General features: G+C 64.7%; 5 protein-coding genes across 9 annotated transcripts; 2 read left to right on the forward strand and 3 right to left on the reverse strand.

Annotated features, from left to right (window-relative positions):
• Window positions 1-273: 273 nt before the first annotated feature.
• Window positions 274-4,239, reverse strand: LOC107319637 (aminoacylase-1). The gene is made up of 15 exons (XM_015874631.2): window positions 4,156-4,239; window positions 3,668-3,782; window positions 3,419-3,483; window positions 2,949-3,053; window positions 2,785-2,879; window positions 2,614-2,690; window positions 2,303-2,392; window positions 2,066-2,122; window positions 1,905-1,978; window positions 1,708-1,757; window positions 1,369-1,513; window positions 1,220-1,288; window positions 1,060-1,139; window positions 794-854; window positions 274-723 (listed from the first exon to the last, which is right to left on the reverse strand). The coding sequence occupies exons 1-15, from the start codon at window positions 4,222-4,224 to the stop codon at window positions 559-561; spliced, it is 1,317 nt and encodes a 438-aa protein (XP_015730117.2). The 5' UTR covers window positions 4,225-4,239; the 3' UTR covers window positions 274-558.
• A 21-nt stretch (window positions 4,240-4,260) lies between these two features.
• Window positions 4,261-5,875, reverse strand: ABHD14A (abhydrolase domain containing 14A). The gene is made up of 4 exons (XM_015874638.2): window positions 5,587-5,875; window positions 5,391-5,506; window positions 5,033-5,268; window positions 4,261-4,906 (listed from the first exon to the last, which is right to left on the reverse strand). The coding sequence occupies exons 1-4, from the start codon at window positions 5,784-5,786 to the stop codon at window positions 4,724-4,726; spliced, it is 735 nt and encodes a 244-aa protein (XP_015730124.1). The 5' UTR covers window positions 5,787-5,875; the 3' UTR covers window positions 4,261-4,723.
• A 33-nt stretch (window positions 5,876-5,908) lies between these two features.
• Window positions 5,909-7,060, forward strand: ABHD14B (abhydrolase domain containing 14B). The gene is made up of 3 exons (XM_015874637.1): window positions 5,909-6,365; window positions 6,437-6,678; window positions 6,813-7,060. Exons 1-3 carry the CDS (start codon window positions 5,924-5,926, stop codon window positions 6,993-6,995), a joined length of 867 nt encoding a protein of 288 aa, XP_015730123.1. The 5' UTR covers window positions 5,909-5,923; the 3' UTR covers window positions 6,996-7,060.
• Window positions 7,061-7,866: 806 nt separating this feature from the next.
• PCBP4 (poly(rC) binding protein 4) lies at window positions 7,867-12,097 on the forward strand. 4 transcript variants are annotated; one of them, XM_015874634.2, is made up of 13 exons: window positions 7,867-8,103; window positions 8,674-8,780; window positions 8,925-8,948; window positions 9,028-9,060; window positions 9,203-9,319; window positions 9,406-9,525; window positions 9,617-9,745; window positions 9,836-9,910; window positions 10,001-10,045; window positions 10,424-10,499; window positions 10,840-10,892; window positions 10,968-11,137; window positions 11,273-11,588. In XM_015874634.2, the coding sequence occupies exons 2-13, from the start codon at window positions 8,697-8,699 to the stop codon at window positions 11,586-11,588; spliced, it is 1,242 nt and encodes a 413-aa protein (XP_015730120.1). In that variant the 5' UTR covers window positions 7,867-8,103; window positions 8,674-8,696. The 4 variants fall into 4 exon arrangements, with proteins under 4 accessions (XP_015730120.1, XP_015730119.1, XP_015730121.1 ...); XM_015874633.2 differs by having other exon boundaries at window positions 8,694-8,780; XM_015874635.1 differs by lacking the exon at window positions 7,867-8,103 and having other exon boundaries at window positions 8,697-8,780; window positions 11,273-12,097.
• LOC107319636 (probable G-protein coupled receptor) lies at window positions 12,058-14,643 on the reverse strand. Of its 2 annotated transcripts, none has more exons than XM_015874630.2 (2): window positions 14,170-14,643; window positions 12,058-13,945 (listed from the first exon to the last, which is right to left on the reverse strand). In XM_015874630.2, the coding sequence occupies exon 2, from the start codon at window positions 13,887-13,889 to the stop codon at window positions 12,588-12,590; it is 1,302 nt and encodes a 433-aa protein (XP_015730116.1). In that variant the 5' UTR covers window positions 13,890-13,945; window positions 14,170-14,643; the 3' UTR covers window positions 12,058-12,587. The 2 variants fall into 2 exon arrangements, with proteins under 2 accessions (XP_015730116.1, XP_015730115.1); XM_015874629.2 differs by having other exon boundaries at window positions 12,058-13,948.
• Between the last annotated feature and the right edge of the window lie 45 nt (window positions 14,644-14,688).

Consider the following 14,688-nt stretch of genomic DNA (forward strand, 5'->3'; position numbering starts at 1 on the left):
AGCGCGGCTGGGGATGGGAGCAGGAGCGGGGCCAAACCCTCGGGCGCCTCTGTTAGATGAGTGCGGGCTCCTGCCGGGACTTGCACATCTCTGCCGGCAGAGCCACCCTGCGAACATCCCATAGGAAGGAGCGGGATTAACCTCAGCTCCTGCCCCCAGCGCCCCAGGATGAGCAGGGTCCCAGCCGGGCAGCGCTCTGCTGGTGCAGCCCCTTCTGTGTCCTCAGCGAAATGAGAGCACCCTCAGGGCCATGGCTGCCCACGGCACTGCATGTGAGCGGGCAGACAGAGCTGCTCCTGGCCTAGCTACCAGGAAGGTTTATTGAGTGAATGTGCACAGTGAGGATGGGGGCACCAGCTGGGAGGCACGGCCACAGCAGCCCTGAAGTGGTCAGGGATGGCTGCAGGGGCACAGGGCAAACCAGGATCCACTGGTGCACGGTCCCCTGGGTGGGACAGCAGGGACATGTCACCATCAGGTCAGCCCACAGCCCACAGCACAGCCATGGCAGAGGGGCACACAGATGTGGCACCATGCCCCCTGTCCCCTCCCAAAGGCTCAGCCCTCGGCAGGCAGTGGGGGCACAGAGGCCAGGGCAGGCAGGAGGTGGGCATAGATATCAATGCCCCGCAGGAAGACATCCTCATTGAGGAACTCATTGTGGTCGTGGAGCAGCACCGGGGTGCGGTTCATGGGTGAGAAGCCGAGGGCTGGGTACCCTGCCTGGGGACAGAGCAGCACAGTGAGTCCAGGGTGGGCAGCGGGTCCATGGGTGGGATGGGGCAGCACTCACCGCTCGGATATAGCGGCTGTCAGTGGCAGCTGGGAAGATCTCCAGCTTGAGAGGCAGCTTCCTGTAGGGCAGGACATGGGATCAGTGCGGCACAGGGACAGACAGGGTGCCTGACACCCAGAACCAGCCAAGGGCCCTAAGCCGTGTACCCTACAGGATGCTCAATCCTATTCTTTCTGACACAGTGAGGTGCTGCCATGTCCCTGGGGTACACAAGGACCGGGGGGGGCGCACGCTGGGTGCCACCATCCCATGGCACTACTCACATGTCCCTGCAGACCCCACTGAAGGCTTTCCACCACGGGTCAGAGTCCTCCGTGGAGGTGATATGCTGGTCCATGCATTTCTGAGAGACAGAGGCATCAGGTGGGCACATTGCAGGGCAGGGGCAGCACAACGTGCTGAGCTCCCCCCTCAGCCCCTCACCTGGAGAAACTCATACGTGACTCCATCCCCCGCCTCCCGGCACCACGCAGCCACCTGCTCCTCGAAGGCCTGAGGGAGGCAGCACAAGAGGGTGTGAGCAGGGGCACCCCCAGCCCGCTCCCCCTGCACGGGGCCAGCACCGTGCCCACCTTCAGGTCCACGGTGGGTGGGATGCGGATGTCAAAGCCGACAGACATCTCAGAGGGCACCACGTTGAAGGAGACTCCCCCCTCCAGCATGGTCAGGTTGAGCGAGGTGACATCCCCCAGGGTCAGGTTCGTGTTGGACTTAAGCCTTGGGGGATGCAGGGGACAGTCACCCTCAGTCCCCAGGAGGAGGGGACCACCCACTCCCATGCAGGTAAACTGAGGCGTGGGGATGCAGTGTTGGATCAGAGCCTTGCTTGGGACCCCCTGGATGCCAAGGGAGGGCAGGGCCCCTCCAAAGACCACAGTGAGGCCAACGCAGCCCCTCCAGCCACGTCCTACCTCTGCTTCTCGCTCTCCCTGAAGGCCAGGAAGGAGGTGATCACTTTGTGCTGGGGAGGCAAACACATGATGTAAGCATCCCAGGACCATCTAGACAGGGTGCACCATACCCCACGCAGCCCCCCTCCCCAGGCCCCCCCACCAGCAGCTCCCACCCCAGGCCCCTGCAGGGCACCCCACCATCCCCACTCCCTTACCAACTTCTCAGCCGCAGTGTTTGTGATGAAGCGGGACCCATGGCCAGGGCTGCCCACGCACTTCACCTTGATCCCTGAGGGAGAGGAGCTGAGCCGGGTGCACCCAGCACCCCAGTGCCCAGCAGAGCAAGGGACAGGATGGTGGGCACGCCATTACTCACACCAAGGGCTCTTCTCGCCGTAGAAAACGCTGTAGGTGTCGGATGGGCTGGCCAAGCCTGTGGTGGGCACAGCAAGGGGGTCAGATGTGTCCAAACTGGTGCACTGTGGGGTCAGGGGCTGGGACACCCAGGAGGACCCCAGGAGCCGTGCTGAGTGCCCCTGCCTTGGGGCCAATGCTAATGTGCATGATGCCATGAGGTCCCTGTGGGTCCCAGCACGGCTGTGCCATCACTCACCCTCATCCAGGGCAAAGCCCACATTGAGAGCTTTGAACTCTGGGCGCTGCAAGAACATCACCATGCCTTTGTATCCGCCCACCTCCTCATCTGTGGGGGGAAAACTGCCATGGGGTGAAGGCATCCTCCAGACCACCAGTGTGCTTCCACGCCTGCCTGGTGCATTGGCCATCCCCAGAACTGCGCAGCCCTTCATCCTAGAGCTAGTGGAACCCAAAACCTCCACAGGTTGGCAGGGTTGTCCCACGTCCGGGATGAGGGGAGCCACACAGCATCACCCAGCCCACCCTGCTCCATAGGACGGCACTCACCAGGCACAAAGCTCAGGTGGATGGTGCGTGCAAAGCTCTTCCCCTCTGCCTTCAGCCTTCGGACGGCCTCAAGGTACCTGCAGGCGACATGAGGAGGTGGAATGAGGATGCTGAGTGTACAGAGTGGGGCTGACAGCCCTGAGCCACCCCGTGCACCAAGCCCCCACTCACTGGATGGAGACGCACTTCATGTCCTGGGCACCTCGGGCATAGATATTGCCCTGGGAATCCTTAATAGCCTCAAAGGGCGGGTAGGTCCAGTGCTCCTGTGAGAACATCGGCCATGACCCCATGGCACGAAGCTACCCCTGTGCCCAGCCCCTCTGGCCCCGTACCTCAAAAACCGGCACAACATCAGTGTGGGAGTTGAGCAGGATGGAGCGCAGGCGGGGATTTGTGCCCGGCCAGGTGAGCACCAGCACCACGCGACCCGGGCACACCTGTGAGCAAAGCAGCCGTGTCACTGGGGTGGGATGGGGGGACACAGGGGTTGGGACAGGCTCATTCCCCTCCGCAGCCACAAGAAGTTCAGAGGGAGTGAACTGGAGACCCCGAGCCCATGGTGTCCCCTGTGCCAGCCACTGGCCGGGAGCAGGGGACATCTGCAGCCAGCGTCACCCTGCCTGGTCCCTGGCTAATCATAGCACAGCCAGCCACAAAGGTCAGAGGGACAGCTTATGGCAGCGCCTGGCTCAGCAGAGCATTAGGGCAGCAGCAGGCACCTCCTGCCACCCGTGGGGTGCTGGGGGTCGGACTGAGCCGAGCTGTGATGGGCTGGGACCAGCCCTGGGGCTGCCCCGCTCACCTCCACCTTCTGGCACAACAAGCCCACGTCGGTGCCAACGCGCTCCAGAAACTGAACAGCTGCATCTGAGGGTGAGAAGAGATGGGATGAAGGGGTGGATTTATGGCAAAGCACGGTGGGGATAAGGCACGACAGCGTTCCTTGCAGCAACAGCCCTGGCACGTGGGTCCAAAGAGCGATCCAAAGAGCAGCAGGGGAAGGAGCCACGCTGCCCCGGGTGCCCCCCCGCCGCATCCCTGCCCTGCTCACCATAGTCGGGCTTGGGGTGCCTGGTGTCGATCCTCAGATACTCTCGGAATAGCGTCACCGAAGGGTTCTCCGAGGCCCCCGCGCTCTTCCCTTGTTTGCCCGGTGCCATTCCGGACTGCAGAGCCGCGGGGCAAGAGACGGTTAACACCCACCCCCCCTCCAGCCCCTCCGAAGAAGGACGGGGCAAAGTTCGGCCCTTGGGAAGGAGCGGGGCTGGGCTGGGGGTGGAGGGGCGGGGGGTGAGGAGGGGGCTGCGGGATGTTGTGAGCACACGGGGCGCTCGGCGGGGTGCAGGAGGCGAAGGAAACACCGCACGTTTGCGGGGCACGAGGAGCGCACGCTGCCACGGTTGGGGTGCGGGGAACCGGGACACCGAGAGTGCGCGGCCCCGTAAGCGGGATGTGGGCAGAGGGGGGTGGGTTCGGGGCAGCCCCCCCGCCCGACACCGCCCGTTCCCGGCCCCGACCCCCCGCTGTTCCCGGCCCTACCTCCGCGCTGCCGTCGCTGCCGGCCCCGCACCCGCTCCGCCCCCCCGGCCCCGCTCCGCCCCGCTCCATCCCGCTCCGCCCCGAGGCGCTCGGGGACACGGCACAGAGCGGAGCACGATGTGTTTATTGGCCCCGGGACAGGCGGATCGCACCTCCTGCCTGCCAGTTCACGGCCCCCCCGGCAAACACCGCAGCACCGTACCCACAGCCCTGGCTCTGCCAGAACGTCCTTCTACAACTCAAAGGAGCAACCAGGGGGTGGTGGGCACAACAGCCCCCTCCCCAAGGCAGCGGGTGCAGCCCAAAGCTGCTGGAGCTCAGGCAGCATTTGGATATCGCTGTCAGTGTTTGTGTGGTTCAGTGAGGAGCTGATGTTTGGGCTGGGTGATCCCTGTGCACTTCGTCCAACGTGGGATATGCCATCACTCTATGAGCACGTAACCTCCGGTCCCAGCCATAGGAGGGAGAGGAGATGCTGCAGGAGGGCACTGCTGGAGAATCACCCCCAGCTTCACCCCCAGCTCCCAGCATGGCACAGGGATAAAGGCACAGCCCCGCTGCCCCCAGCTCACTGCAGCTGGCCCAGGAAGCCCAGCAGGGCCCGGTGGAAGTCCTCTGGTTTGTCCATATAACAGGCATGGCCGGCGCCGGGCAGCACAACCACGCGGTGCTTGGGGAGGTGCTGGAGGCTCTGCAGGGCCTGATGGCCCAGCCCGGTATCACGGTCACCGTACAGGATCAGAGTGGGAGTCTGAAAAAGAGCAAAGAAAGGATATTGGGGAGGTGGGATGTCAACGCCAGCCCTGTAAAGCTGCAGGAGGGCAGAGCCCACAGTGCACAGTGCATAGCAGGGCTCCCAGCACCCTGCTGGACCCACCTGGACCTGCTGGTACTGCACGGTGCTGTATTCCCTTGTACCCACGGGTGCAATGGGCACGAAGCCGGCCAGCTGCTCACTGTGTGCCAGGAGGAAGGGCAGGGCAAAGCGGCCGCTCATGGACGGGCTGATCAGGACAGGTCTGTGCAGACCCAGCTGCTGTATGACATACAGCAGGAAGGCAGCCCGGCCCTGCTGCGTGCCCAGCATCCCTGCGGGGGGCGAATCCCCATAACCTGGGGGGGACACAGAGGATGGGGGGGGCACAGAGGATGCGGGGCTGGGGTGAGGCAGGGGGGCACCGGGAGCCCTTTGGGGTGGGCTCGTGTCTTGCACCACCCCCAGCCCTTGTTCCTACCGGGCAGATCGATGGCCACAGCGCGGTGTCCTGCAGCAGCCAGCAGCTCCAGCGTGCCCAGCGCCTGCCACGTGCTGGAGGTGAAGGCCTGGCCGTGCAGCAGCAGCACGGCGGGTCTGCGGGGGGACACGAGGACACGGGGCTCGGTGCGGGATACAGACAGCACTGCGGGACGGGGAGCCGCGCTCACACCCACCTGCGGGACGCGAGCGGCCCCGGCACGGCCGGCTCCATGTAGGACACGGCGGGGTCACCCGGCAGCACCGAGACCCGCACCGTGATGTTGGCCGGGCGGCGGGACGGGCCATGGCGGCGGGCGGCGGGCAGTAAAAGGAGCAGCACAACGCAGCACAGCAAAGCAAACAGCAACGGCAGCACCGGGCGGGTGCGGGGCATCGCTGCGGGACCGGGGGGGGACGGTCGGGACCAACACCGAGCCGACCCCGTTCGGCAGCGCTCGGGAAGGCTCGGCAGCGCTCGGCAGTGCTCGGCAGCGCTCGGCAGCGCTCGGCAGCGCTCGGCAGTGCTCGGCAATGTTCGGCAGCGCTCGGCAGCGCTCGGCAGTGCTCGGCACTGTTCGGCTGCGCTCGGCAGCGCTCGGCTGCGCTCGGCAGTGCTCGGCAATGTTCGGCAGCGCTCGGCAGCGCTCGGCAGCGCTCGGTTCCCCCCGCTCCCACCAGGCGGCGCCCCCGCTCCCCCCGCCCCCCGCGACCTTCGGCCCCGGGCGTTGCCCGTCGGCCTGTGCCGGTCCCGGACGGTCCCGAACCATGTCGGACGTGCAGCTGAGCGAGGGCACCGTGCAGGTGGACGGGCAGAGCCTGTTCTACCGGGAGGCCCGGCCGCAGCTCCACGCCCCGCGGCTCAACGTGCTGCTGCTGCACGGCATCCGCTTCTCGTCCGACACGTGGCTGCAGCTCCGCACTCTGGCCGTGCTGGCCGGTGCCGGACACCGGGCCGTGGCCGTGGACCTGCCGGGTAAGGCCCGGCCCGGGGCAGCGGGTGACAGCGCGGTGGCGGCCGTGTGACACGGAGCCCCTCACCCGCAGGGCTGGGCCGCTCCAAGGACGCCGCAGCTCCAGCTCCCGTGGGGCAGCCGGCACCGGGCTCGTTCCTGCAGGCGCTGCTGGACGCGCTGGGCCTGGTCCCGGCCGTGCTGGTCAGCCCGTCGCTCAGCGGCATGTACTCGCTGCCGTTCCTATTCCAGCACGGCCACATGCTCAAGGCCTACGTGCCCGTGGCGCCCATCTGCACCGACAGGTTTGATGCGGAGCAGTACGGCCGCGTCCAGGTAACGGGGGCTGGGAGGGAGCGAGGTCCGTTCCTGGCCCCCATCCCTCCTGTAAGAGACGGGCAGCGAGGAGCAGAGCAGCCCCTGCTGGCCGTGTCGTGCTGTGCGGCCACAGCCCCTGCTCCTCCCCGCAGACACCCGCCCTGATCGTCTACGGGGACCAGGATGTGGAGCTGGGTCAGCTCAGCCTCAGCAACCTGCGGCACTTGGCCCGGCACCAGGTGCTGGTGCTGCAGGGTGCTGGGCACGCCTGCTACCTGGACAAGCCCGAGGAGTGGCACCGCGGGCTGCTGGCCTTCCTGCAGCAGTTGGAGTGAGTGGGACGGGGACGGCCCTCCATGGCATCACCGGGACCAAATAAAACCTGAGATGTGCTGCCGCCCTCCTGCTTTGTTCCCTGCTCACCGTGACGGCCTCATCCCCATCCTCTCCTGCTTTGTTCCCTCCTCGCTGCCTCGCACACATTGGTTGACAGCAGCCCTCCTCCCGGCCTCATCCTCTTCTTCCTCTTCCCACCCCTCCGGCCGCTCACCCGCTCTTAGGTTAATCCACAGCGGCTTAAAAGGTGACTGTCGTCCCCTGCCTGCGGTGGCAGCCAGCGTGTCCCGAGCACCCGATGGATTTATAGTCACCAACAGATGGGGGGGGGGGAGGCAGGGGAGGCCAGACAGACACCCGGCTGGACAGACAGACACAGTGCCGCTGTGTGCCCACCACCTGCCTCCCCCCACTTGGTGCTGCTGAGCCGGCCCTGGGGATGCAGATGGAGGAGGCAGCGGGGTGCCACCCCCCCCCTCATGCTTCCCCCTCCAAGCCTGCCTGGGCTTTAGCTGCTTACGCCAGGGCCTATGAGGATTTAGCGGGGGAGGCACGCGGGCAACGGGGGGGGGTGACACTGGCAGCGTGTCAGTGTGTGATGGGGGGCACGGAGGGGGGTGGGGGCGTGCTGCCATCCGAGGGGCTGGCACGGGGGTGCTCGGCTCTTTGCAGCATCCATCACCGCAGCCCTAAGGGTGCTCACCCCCAGCAGCACCCCTGGGTGCCGCCATCCCGGAGCTGCCCGCCCGGTGCCCTTGAGCCTTTGAGCCCTGCCAGCTGATCGGCTTCCAGGAACAAAACAAAAACAAAAAAAGCAATTACAAAGAGGGGCGATGTGCGAGCCAAGTATGGACAGGAATGTCCCCAGCGGTGGCAGATGGCCTTACCCAGGGTGCATTGTTCCTTTTAGTGTCTCTTATCCTCTGTAATAGGATCCCGGAGGGAGGGCTGTGGGAGAGGGGAAGAGCGAGGGGGGCCCCAGCGGGCCGGGGTGGGGGCCGGGGCTGCCAGCCTGCCCCGAGCCCGTCAAGCGGCTCATTGTTCGCGGCCCGGGTGGCACGGGGCGGCCCCGGCGGCATGCGGCACTGAGCGGCGGCGGTGCGAGAGGTACCGGGCTGCGAGCGGGGCGGGGGGGAGCCCAGAAACTTTCCTGCTGGGCAACGGGGGGTGGCCGCGCTGTCCCCTCCCCACCTCCCGCCGGCACCTTGTCCCCACGCCCCCCCCCGGCGGCAGAGGACACCATTCTTTCCCCTCTCCTCCTCCCCCATCCCCTCCGACACCGGTTCTCGTACCCCCGCTTTTGTCTCCGCCGGGTTCACCCGTGGGGGCTCGGGGGGCTGCGGGCGCTGCCACCGCCCCACCCCGCTCCCCTGATGGTCACCGCGGCGGCGAGTCCTGCCAGCACCCAGAATAGCCGTGCCCCATCCCCCCGACAGCGCCCGCACATCGGGCCCCAACCCCACGGCGGGTGCTTTGTTCCAAAGCCGCTTGGCATCGCCGCCGGCATCCCGCCCACCCGCTCCCGGACACGCGGCGATTGTCCCCTGCTGTCCCCTCCCCGGCCGCCTCCGGGCTCGGGGTGCTGCTGGGTGCCTCCCCCCTTCCCATAGGCAGCCCCCAGCCTGGGGTCCGGCCACCCCCAGCCCAGGGGTCGGAACGCCTGGCCGTACCCCGCAGGATCCCCCCATGTCCCCCAGGCCATGGCATCGCCGGACAGAGCGAGCTGCCCCAGACAGCCGCAGCTCAGCATCACCCTGACCCTCCGCATGCTGATGCACGGCAAGGTAACCTGCCCTGGGGATGGGGGAGTGGTTCTGGGGTGGGATTTCGTGCTCCTCACCCTAAGACTGGGCTGTCCTCACCCCTGAGGACATGTGGTTGGTGATACTGGGACCACCTGCTAACAGAGCTGCCCTCTGCTCCCACAGGAGATCGGCAGCATCATCGGCAAGGTAAGAGCCGGGGGGTTGGGGCTGTGCCACCCCGGGGGGCTCCTGGCCCTGACCACCAGCCCTGTTCCTCTGCCCACAGAAAGGAGAGACGGTAAAGAGGATACGGGAGCAGGTAAGGGCGCATGGGGCGGCTGCGGTCACTCCTGTCCCATTGGCTCTAAGTGGGATGGGACGAGGACCGCAGGGAGGGGGTGACAGAGAGCTGGAGCAGCGCTGAGCTCTGTGCCGCTGACGGGACGCTCCGCCGTCCGCAGAGCAGCGCGCGCATCACCATCTCGGAGGGCTCCTGCCCTGAGCGCATCACCACCATCACCGGCTCCACCGACGCCGTCTTCCGCGCCGTCTCCATGATCGCCTTCAAGCTGGAGGAGGTGGGCACTCCCTGCCCTATAACAAGGCCCTGGGAGCCCCTCACTCTTGGGCAGGCCCGACATTGTGTGTGCGTCCCCTTATGTAGGACTTGGGGGACGGGTCGGCCGGGGGGAGGACCCCGGTGACGCTGCGTCTTGTCATCCCCGCCAGCCAGTGCGGCTCGCTCATCGGCAAGGCGGGCACCAAGATCAGGGAGATCCGGGAGGTGAGACCCCCCGGCGCCATGCAGGAGCACAGCGTCCCTCTGCCAGTCCCACCCAGGTCCCACTACAGCCCCCTCCCCATTCTCTCCCCAGAGCTCAGGGGCTCAGGTGCAGGTGGCTGGTGACCTGCTGCCCAACTCCACGGAGCGCGCCGTCACCGTGTCGGGGGTGCCGGACACCATCATCCAGTGTGTGAGGCAGATCTGTGCCGTCATCCTGGAGGTACAGGCAGCCGGCTCATGGTGCTGTGGGGTGTGCTGGGGGGTGGGGGGACCTTGACCCTATTGCTCATCCCCTCCACCTCCTCTGCAGTCACCTCCAAAGGGGGCCACCATACCCTACCACCCCGGGCTCTCCCTGGGCACCATCCTGCTCTCTGCCAACCAGGTAAGGGGCACTGGGGCAGGGGGACCCTCTGTCTGTGTGTGCACGGGTCCCTGCCTGGTTCCCAGCTGATTCCCATCATCCCCTCCCCAGGGTTTCTCCATGCAGGGGCAATACAGCGGGGTCTCTCCGGCAGAAGTGAGTCGCTCCCAGCTCTGCTCCTTGGTCTATGGGGCCAGTCCTGGCGGTGTCTGCGTGGGCACAGGGTCTGGCAGCCTGCAGCTGGGGTGGGGTGGAGTCAGATGGGGAGGTGTGAGATGGGGTGGGGTGGAATAGAGAGTGGTGGAATGGGATAGGATGAGGTAGAATGGGATAAGATGGGCTACAATGGGAGGGGGTGGGGTGGGATGGAATAAGATGGGATATGATGGGAGGGGGTGGGATGAGGTGAGATGGGATGGGATGGGTTGAGGTGGGATGTGCACTATGTGGATGCCAGAGTCCAGCCAGGGGCACAAGAACACACCATGCTGCCTGCCCTCCTACTGTCTGCGTCTCCTCTCTCTCCCTGGACAGGTCACAAAACTGCAGCAGATGTCAGGGCACACCGTCCCCTTCCCACCACTGGGCCACCCACACTCCATGGTTCCAGGTGAGCTCCCCATGGGGCTGGATAGACAGCGAGTTGTGCCCTTCTTGCTCCATGCTGGGCCCTCGCAAGGGCACAGGAGTCCATGTCCTCTCCTCCCATCTCCAGTCCCATCTCCTTGGTGTGCTGTCACACACCAGAAAGACCCTGTGTTTGGTCTCCTGGTGTCCCAGTGCCCCCAGTCCCTCCACCCCAATGACAGGAGCTCTAGTGCCCACATCCCATCTTCCCAATGGCCTTTCCTCATGGGTCCTTTGGGTTTGTCTTCACAGCAGAGTCCCCCTATATTTGGATGGCACAGGACTGCTGGAGACCCCCCTAACTCTGCCATTTCTCCCTCCAGGGCTGGACTCAAACTCTCAAAGCAGTTCCCAGGAGTTCCTGGTGCCCAATGATGTAAGTGTGGGTCCTCACCAAGTCCCCATATCCCCTGCCATGTCCTGCCCCACTCACCTTAGTGCTCCCCCCCAGCTGATCGGCTGCATCATCGGCCGGCATGGCAGCAAGATCAGTGAGATCCGGCAGATGTCGGGCGCCCACATCAAGATTGGGAACCAGACCGAGGGCTCCAGTGAGCGGCACATCACCATCACCGGGACCCCCGTCAGCATCACGCTGGCTCAGTACCTCATCACCACCTGGTAAGCACCCCAAAGAGCTGGGGTGGGATGCTGGCACCGGTGACAGAAGGCACAGGGCAAAGGTCCATGTGCCCTACAGCGGGCAGGTGGCCCCTTTGTCACCGTGCCCCTCACCATGCTGCTTGACCCCCCCAGCTTAGAGACAGCCAAATCTACCTCCCAGGTGCCACTTGGCCCTGGCTCCGTGGACCTCGGCGTGGGCTTCTCACAGCCGCTCGCTCCGGGCTCTGGTGCAGCGCTGCCTGCTGTCCCTCCCACCCCCCCGGCTCTGCTGGGCACCCCCTATGCCCTCTCTCTCTCCAACTTCATCGGCCTGAAGCCGCTCTCCTTCCTGGCACTGTCCCCATCCTCTGCAGCAGGTGCCAATGGTGGCACTGCCAACTACACGACCAAGATCTCGGCGGCCAACGGCACCAAGAAAGCTGACCGGCAGAAGTTCTCCCCCTACTGAGCCCCTCCGTGGGTGAACAAGGGAGATCCTGGTGCCACCCGGTGCCAAGGAAACCCCCTGTCCTCCACCCCCTCCCCCAGTCGCCCCCCAGCACCCCATGCCCAGGGGAGGGGGACCCAGAGGTGATGGCTTCTGGAGCAAAAAGAGTTGCTCCAACGCCTGTCCTGGCAGCACTGTGTCCCCTTCCCCCCCCCCAGTCTTGCTATGGTATGGGTAGGAGGGCTGTCCCTGCTGGGGGGACATCCCTTGTCCCTACCCCTGCCCCACTGCTGTCCCTCTCCTGCCATCCCCAGCTCTATGGGCTGAACCCCAGAGCTGCTGAGGGGCTGCCTGGCCTCTATGGGGTCCCCCCATCCTCTGGCTGTGTTGGGGGGGGACTTTCCCCTGGGTGGTCACCTCCCTCCCAGCAATGCCCCCAAGAGCCTGCTGGCTTGGAAACGCTGTATATATAAGTCTATATTTTTCCTCCTTTGTAACTTATCAATGGTTTAATAAAAAGATAAAATTTATGTGAAAAAGATCAATTTTCCACCCCCCGAAGTGGAGACTGCCCCAGCTTGGGGGGGTGCATGAGGTGACAGCAGAGGGGTGGCCCCATGGTCAGTGATCTTCCCTGAGCCCCCTCCCTCCCTCCCCCTAGGGGGCACCTTTCCCCAGCTCCTATTGCTGTGGTGGGGTTTCCTATTTTAGGAGGCTGGGAGCACAGCATCCCCCCCCAGCAGCATCCTGACTTTCAGGAGGGGAGGTACCATGGGCACTGGTGTTATGGTGTTAGTGGTGTTATGTGGGCTGGGGAGGGTGCAGGATGACCCTGGCAGGAGTCCTGTGGGGGAATGGCCCCCCATGCTGTAGCCCCTTGGCTTCCCATGTCCCACATGCTGCAGGAGCCAGGGATGGAAATGATAGCACCCAAAATGCAGCCAAGAGCCAGTCATCCAGCACGCAGGCTGGGACAGCAGGTAAAACATGGACCAGGAGCAAAGAGGATGGGACCCAGAGCTACAGTGGCACAGAGCTCTGCTCTTGGACGCTCTCTTCGGGAACCTGGCCAGGGATGGGGCAGCCCCCCTTGCCCTGCTCCAGCCTGTTCCTGGGGCTGATGCAGCCAGCGTGGGTTTCCAGCGTGCAGGCAGCTCTCTGGAGGAACTGCAGGACGTTCTCCTGGACAGAGGCCTCGGAAATGGCCAAACACAGCTCCTGCGCCAGCGGACGGTGGAGAAGAGCGCGCCAGAGCCGGGCCAGCTCCTGGCGGATCTGCCTGTTAAGCAGCCCATAAAAGAAGGGGTTGATGGCGAAGGAGGAGTAGGCAATCCAGGTAACCAGCATCTCGCCGTGCCCACCGCCCTGCGCAGTGGCACCCACAGAGAAGTGCAGGTGGAAGGCGAAGAAGGGCAGCCAGCAGCACAGGAACTGACCCACGATGAGGAGCAAGGTGAGGATGGCCTTGTTCCCTCCCAAAAAGCGCTCGGGTGCCAGGCGGGGCAGCGGCAGGTTCCTCATGGTGACCATGGTCAGTTGGCTGGCGATGGAGTCACAGCGGGGCCGTGGGGCAGCCGCCGGGGCGGGCGCATGCTGTAGGGCTGCCAGGCGGGCTACCCGGTAGACGCTGCAATAGACAGCGAAGATGATGATGGTGGGCAGGATGAAGCAGGTGATGCAAAAGATGACGACAAAAGCCTTCTTGTGGGCCCCAGGGCTCCAGTAGACCGTGCAGCGGCTGGCGCTGGTGGCCCCGTTGTCTTGAGGCCACCCAACCAATGCCAGGATGGTGATAAGGACAGACTTGACCCAAATGAGAATGACCCCTGCCACAGCCAGCCTGATGGTCATCTTGACCTCGTAGCGCAATGGGTGGACGATGTAGTAGTACCGCTCAATGCTGATGACAGAGATGGTGAGGATGGAGGCGCTGACGAAGCAGATGTTGAGGAATATCAAGGCCCGGCACTCGGCGATGCTGTAGATGACCCTGTCGAAGCAGGAGGAGCTGGAGATGATCCCCAGAGGCATGAGGAAGATGGCAGAGAGGAGGTCAACCACGCACAGGTGGCAGACAAAGATGAACTTGCGGATGAGAGGGGTCTTCAGGATGACCACCATCACCACCACGTTGGCCACGAGGGCAGTGATGGTGAGCAGGACCATGCAGAGGAGGCCCAGCACCTCCTGTGCTGTGGACTGCTCTGGAATGGTGGGGTTCTCCAGGCTGGTTGTGCCATTTGGCCCCATTCGGTTCTCCATGCCCATGGGGGCTAAGCCAACAGCTCCACAGCCGGGGTCACAGGGGCGTGCTTCTTGCATCCCATGGAGGGAGAGCCCACCTTGAGCATGGCCACCATCTTCTCATGTCCCCTTACCTGCTGGGGAAGGAGTAAAACCAGATCCACATAGAAACACAGAGCAGGTCTCCAAAGCATCCCAGAGAGATGATGGCAGGGGTGGCACTGTGGGACCTGCTGGCACCTTAACCATCCCAACACCCCATCCCATCCCACAGAGCCAACCCACCCACCCCATCCCCGCAGCTCTGGGTCCCCCTCCTCACTGGGGGTCACCAAGCAGTGGGGTGGCACCAACATACCTTGGCTCCTTGAGGATGGTCCTTGCCACCAGCCCCGCTCACACTGCAGGACTGGGATTCCCTGCGGCCCCATCCCCCCCCTGGCTGTCCCCCATTACTCATCCCGTTGTTTGCCTGTCGCCGATGGCTCCGGCTGTCACCCCCGAGCTCTGCCCGCCCACTGACGGCGCTGGGGCAGCAGCTGGGTCCTAACAGCCGGGCGGGGAGGGGCAGGGGCTGCAGCCGGGGGGGGCTTCATTAGCCATGCTGCAAAGTGTGGGGCTGGAGCTGCGATAACGGGGGGCAGGGGGTGTCCTCATGGCACGGGGTGACCCCATTGAGCATCAGGGTGGCACAGACAGCTGTCAATGCACGGATACAAATGTATTTGGGGGGGCACAGGGGGTAGAGTGGGGCTGGGCATGGTACCAATGCAGGGCCGGCACTGGGGACCCCCATAGCCATGATGCTACAGTGCTGGGCACGACGGCGGCCATGTTGGTGCGGGCCGAACTACAACTCCCAGCGTGCCCTGTACAC

This window comes from Coturnix japonica, chromosome 12 (assembly GCF_001577835.2).
Source record: "Coturnix japonica isolate 7356 chromosome 12, Coturnix japonica 2.1, whole genome shotgun sequence".
Classification (NCBI taxonomy): Eukaryota; Metazoa; Chordata; class Aves; order Galliformes; family Phasianidae; genus Coturnix; species Coturnix japonica.

What these genes read in the sequence shown, in the direction of transcription:
- ABHD14B (XM_015874637.1), top strand. Translation starts at nt 5,924, where the DNA reads ATGTTCGGCAGCGCTCGGCAGCGCTCGGCAGTGCTCGGCACTGTTCGG. An exon ending in CGTGGCCGTGGACCTGCCGG is followed by an intron (nt 6,366 to 6,436) that starts GTAAGGCCCGGC and finishes CCTCACCCGCAG; the next exon opens with GGCTGGGCCGCTCCAAGGAC. An exon ending in AGCAGTACGGCCGCGTCCAG is followed by an intron (nt 6,679 to 6,812) that starts GTAACGGGGGCT and finishes TCCTCCCCGCAG; the next exon opens with ACACCCGCCCTGATCGTCTA.
- ABHD14A (XM_015874638.2), bottom strand. Translation starts at nt 5,786, where the DNA reads ATGCCCCGCACCCGCCCGGTGCTGCCGTTGCTGTTTGCTTTGCTGTGC. An exon ending in GGGCCGCTCGCGTCCCGCAG is followed by an intron (nt 5,507 to 5,586) that starts GTGGGTGTGAGC and finishes GTCCCCCCGCAG; the next exon opens with ACCCGCCGTGCTGCTGCTGC. An exon ending in TGCAGTACCAGCAGGTCCAG is followed by an intron (nt 4,907 to 5,032) that starts GTGGGTCCAGCA and finishes GCTCTTTTTCAG; the next exon opens with ACTCCCACTCTGATCCTGTA.
- LOC107319637 (XM_015874631.2), bottom strand. Translation starts at nt 4,224, where the DNA reads ATGGAGCGGGGCGGAGCGGGGCCGGGGGGGCGGAGCGGGTGCGGGGCC. An exon ending in CGGCGAGAAGAGCCCTTGGT is followed by an intron (nt 1,979 to 2,065) that starts GTGAGTAATGGC and finishes CCTCTCCCTCAG; the next exon opens with GGATCAAGGTGAAGTGCGTG. An exon ending in CACCCACCGTGGACCTGAAG is followed by an intron (nt 1,289 to 1,368) that starts GTGGGCACGGTG and finishes TGCCTCCCTCAG; the next exon opens with GCCTTCGAGGAGCAGGTGGC.
- LOC107319636 (XM_015874630.2), bottom strand. Translation starts at nt 13,889, where the DNA reads ATGCAAGAAGCACGCCCCTGTGACCCCGGCTGTGGAGCTGTTGGCTTA.
- PCBP4 (XM_015874634.2), top strand. Translation starts at nt 8,697, where the DNA reads ATGGCATCGCCGGACAGAGCGAGCTGCCCCAGACAGCCGCAGCTCAGC. An exon ending in TAAAGAGGATACGGGAGCAG is followed by an intron (nt 9,061 to 9,202) that starts GTAAGGGCGCAT and finishes CGCCGTCCGCAG; the next exon opens with AGCAGCGCGCGCATCACCAT. An exon ending in TCTGTGCCGTCATCCTGGAG is followed by an intron (nt 9,746 to 9,835) that starts GTACAGGCAGCC and finishes CCTCCTCTGCAG; the next exon opens with TCACCTCCAAAGGGGGCCAC.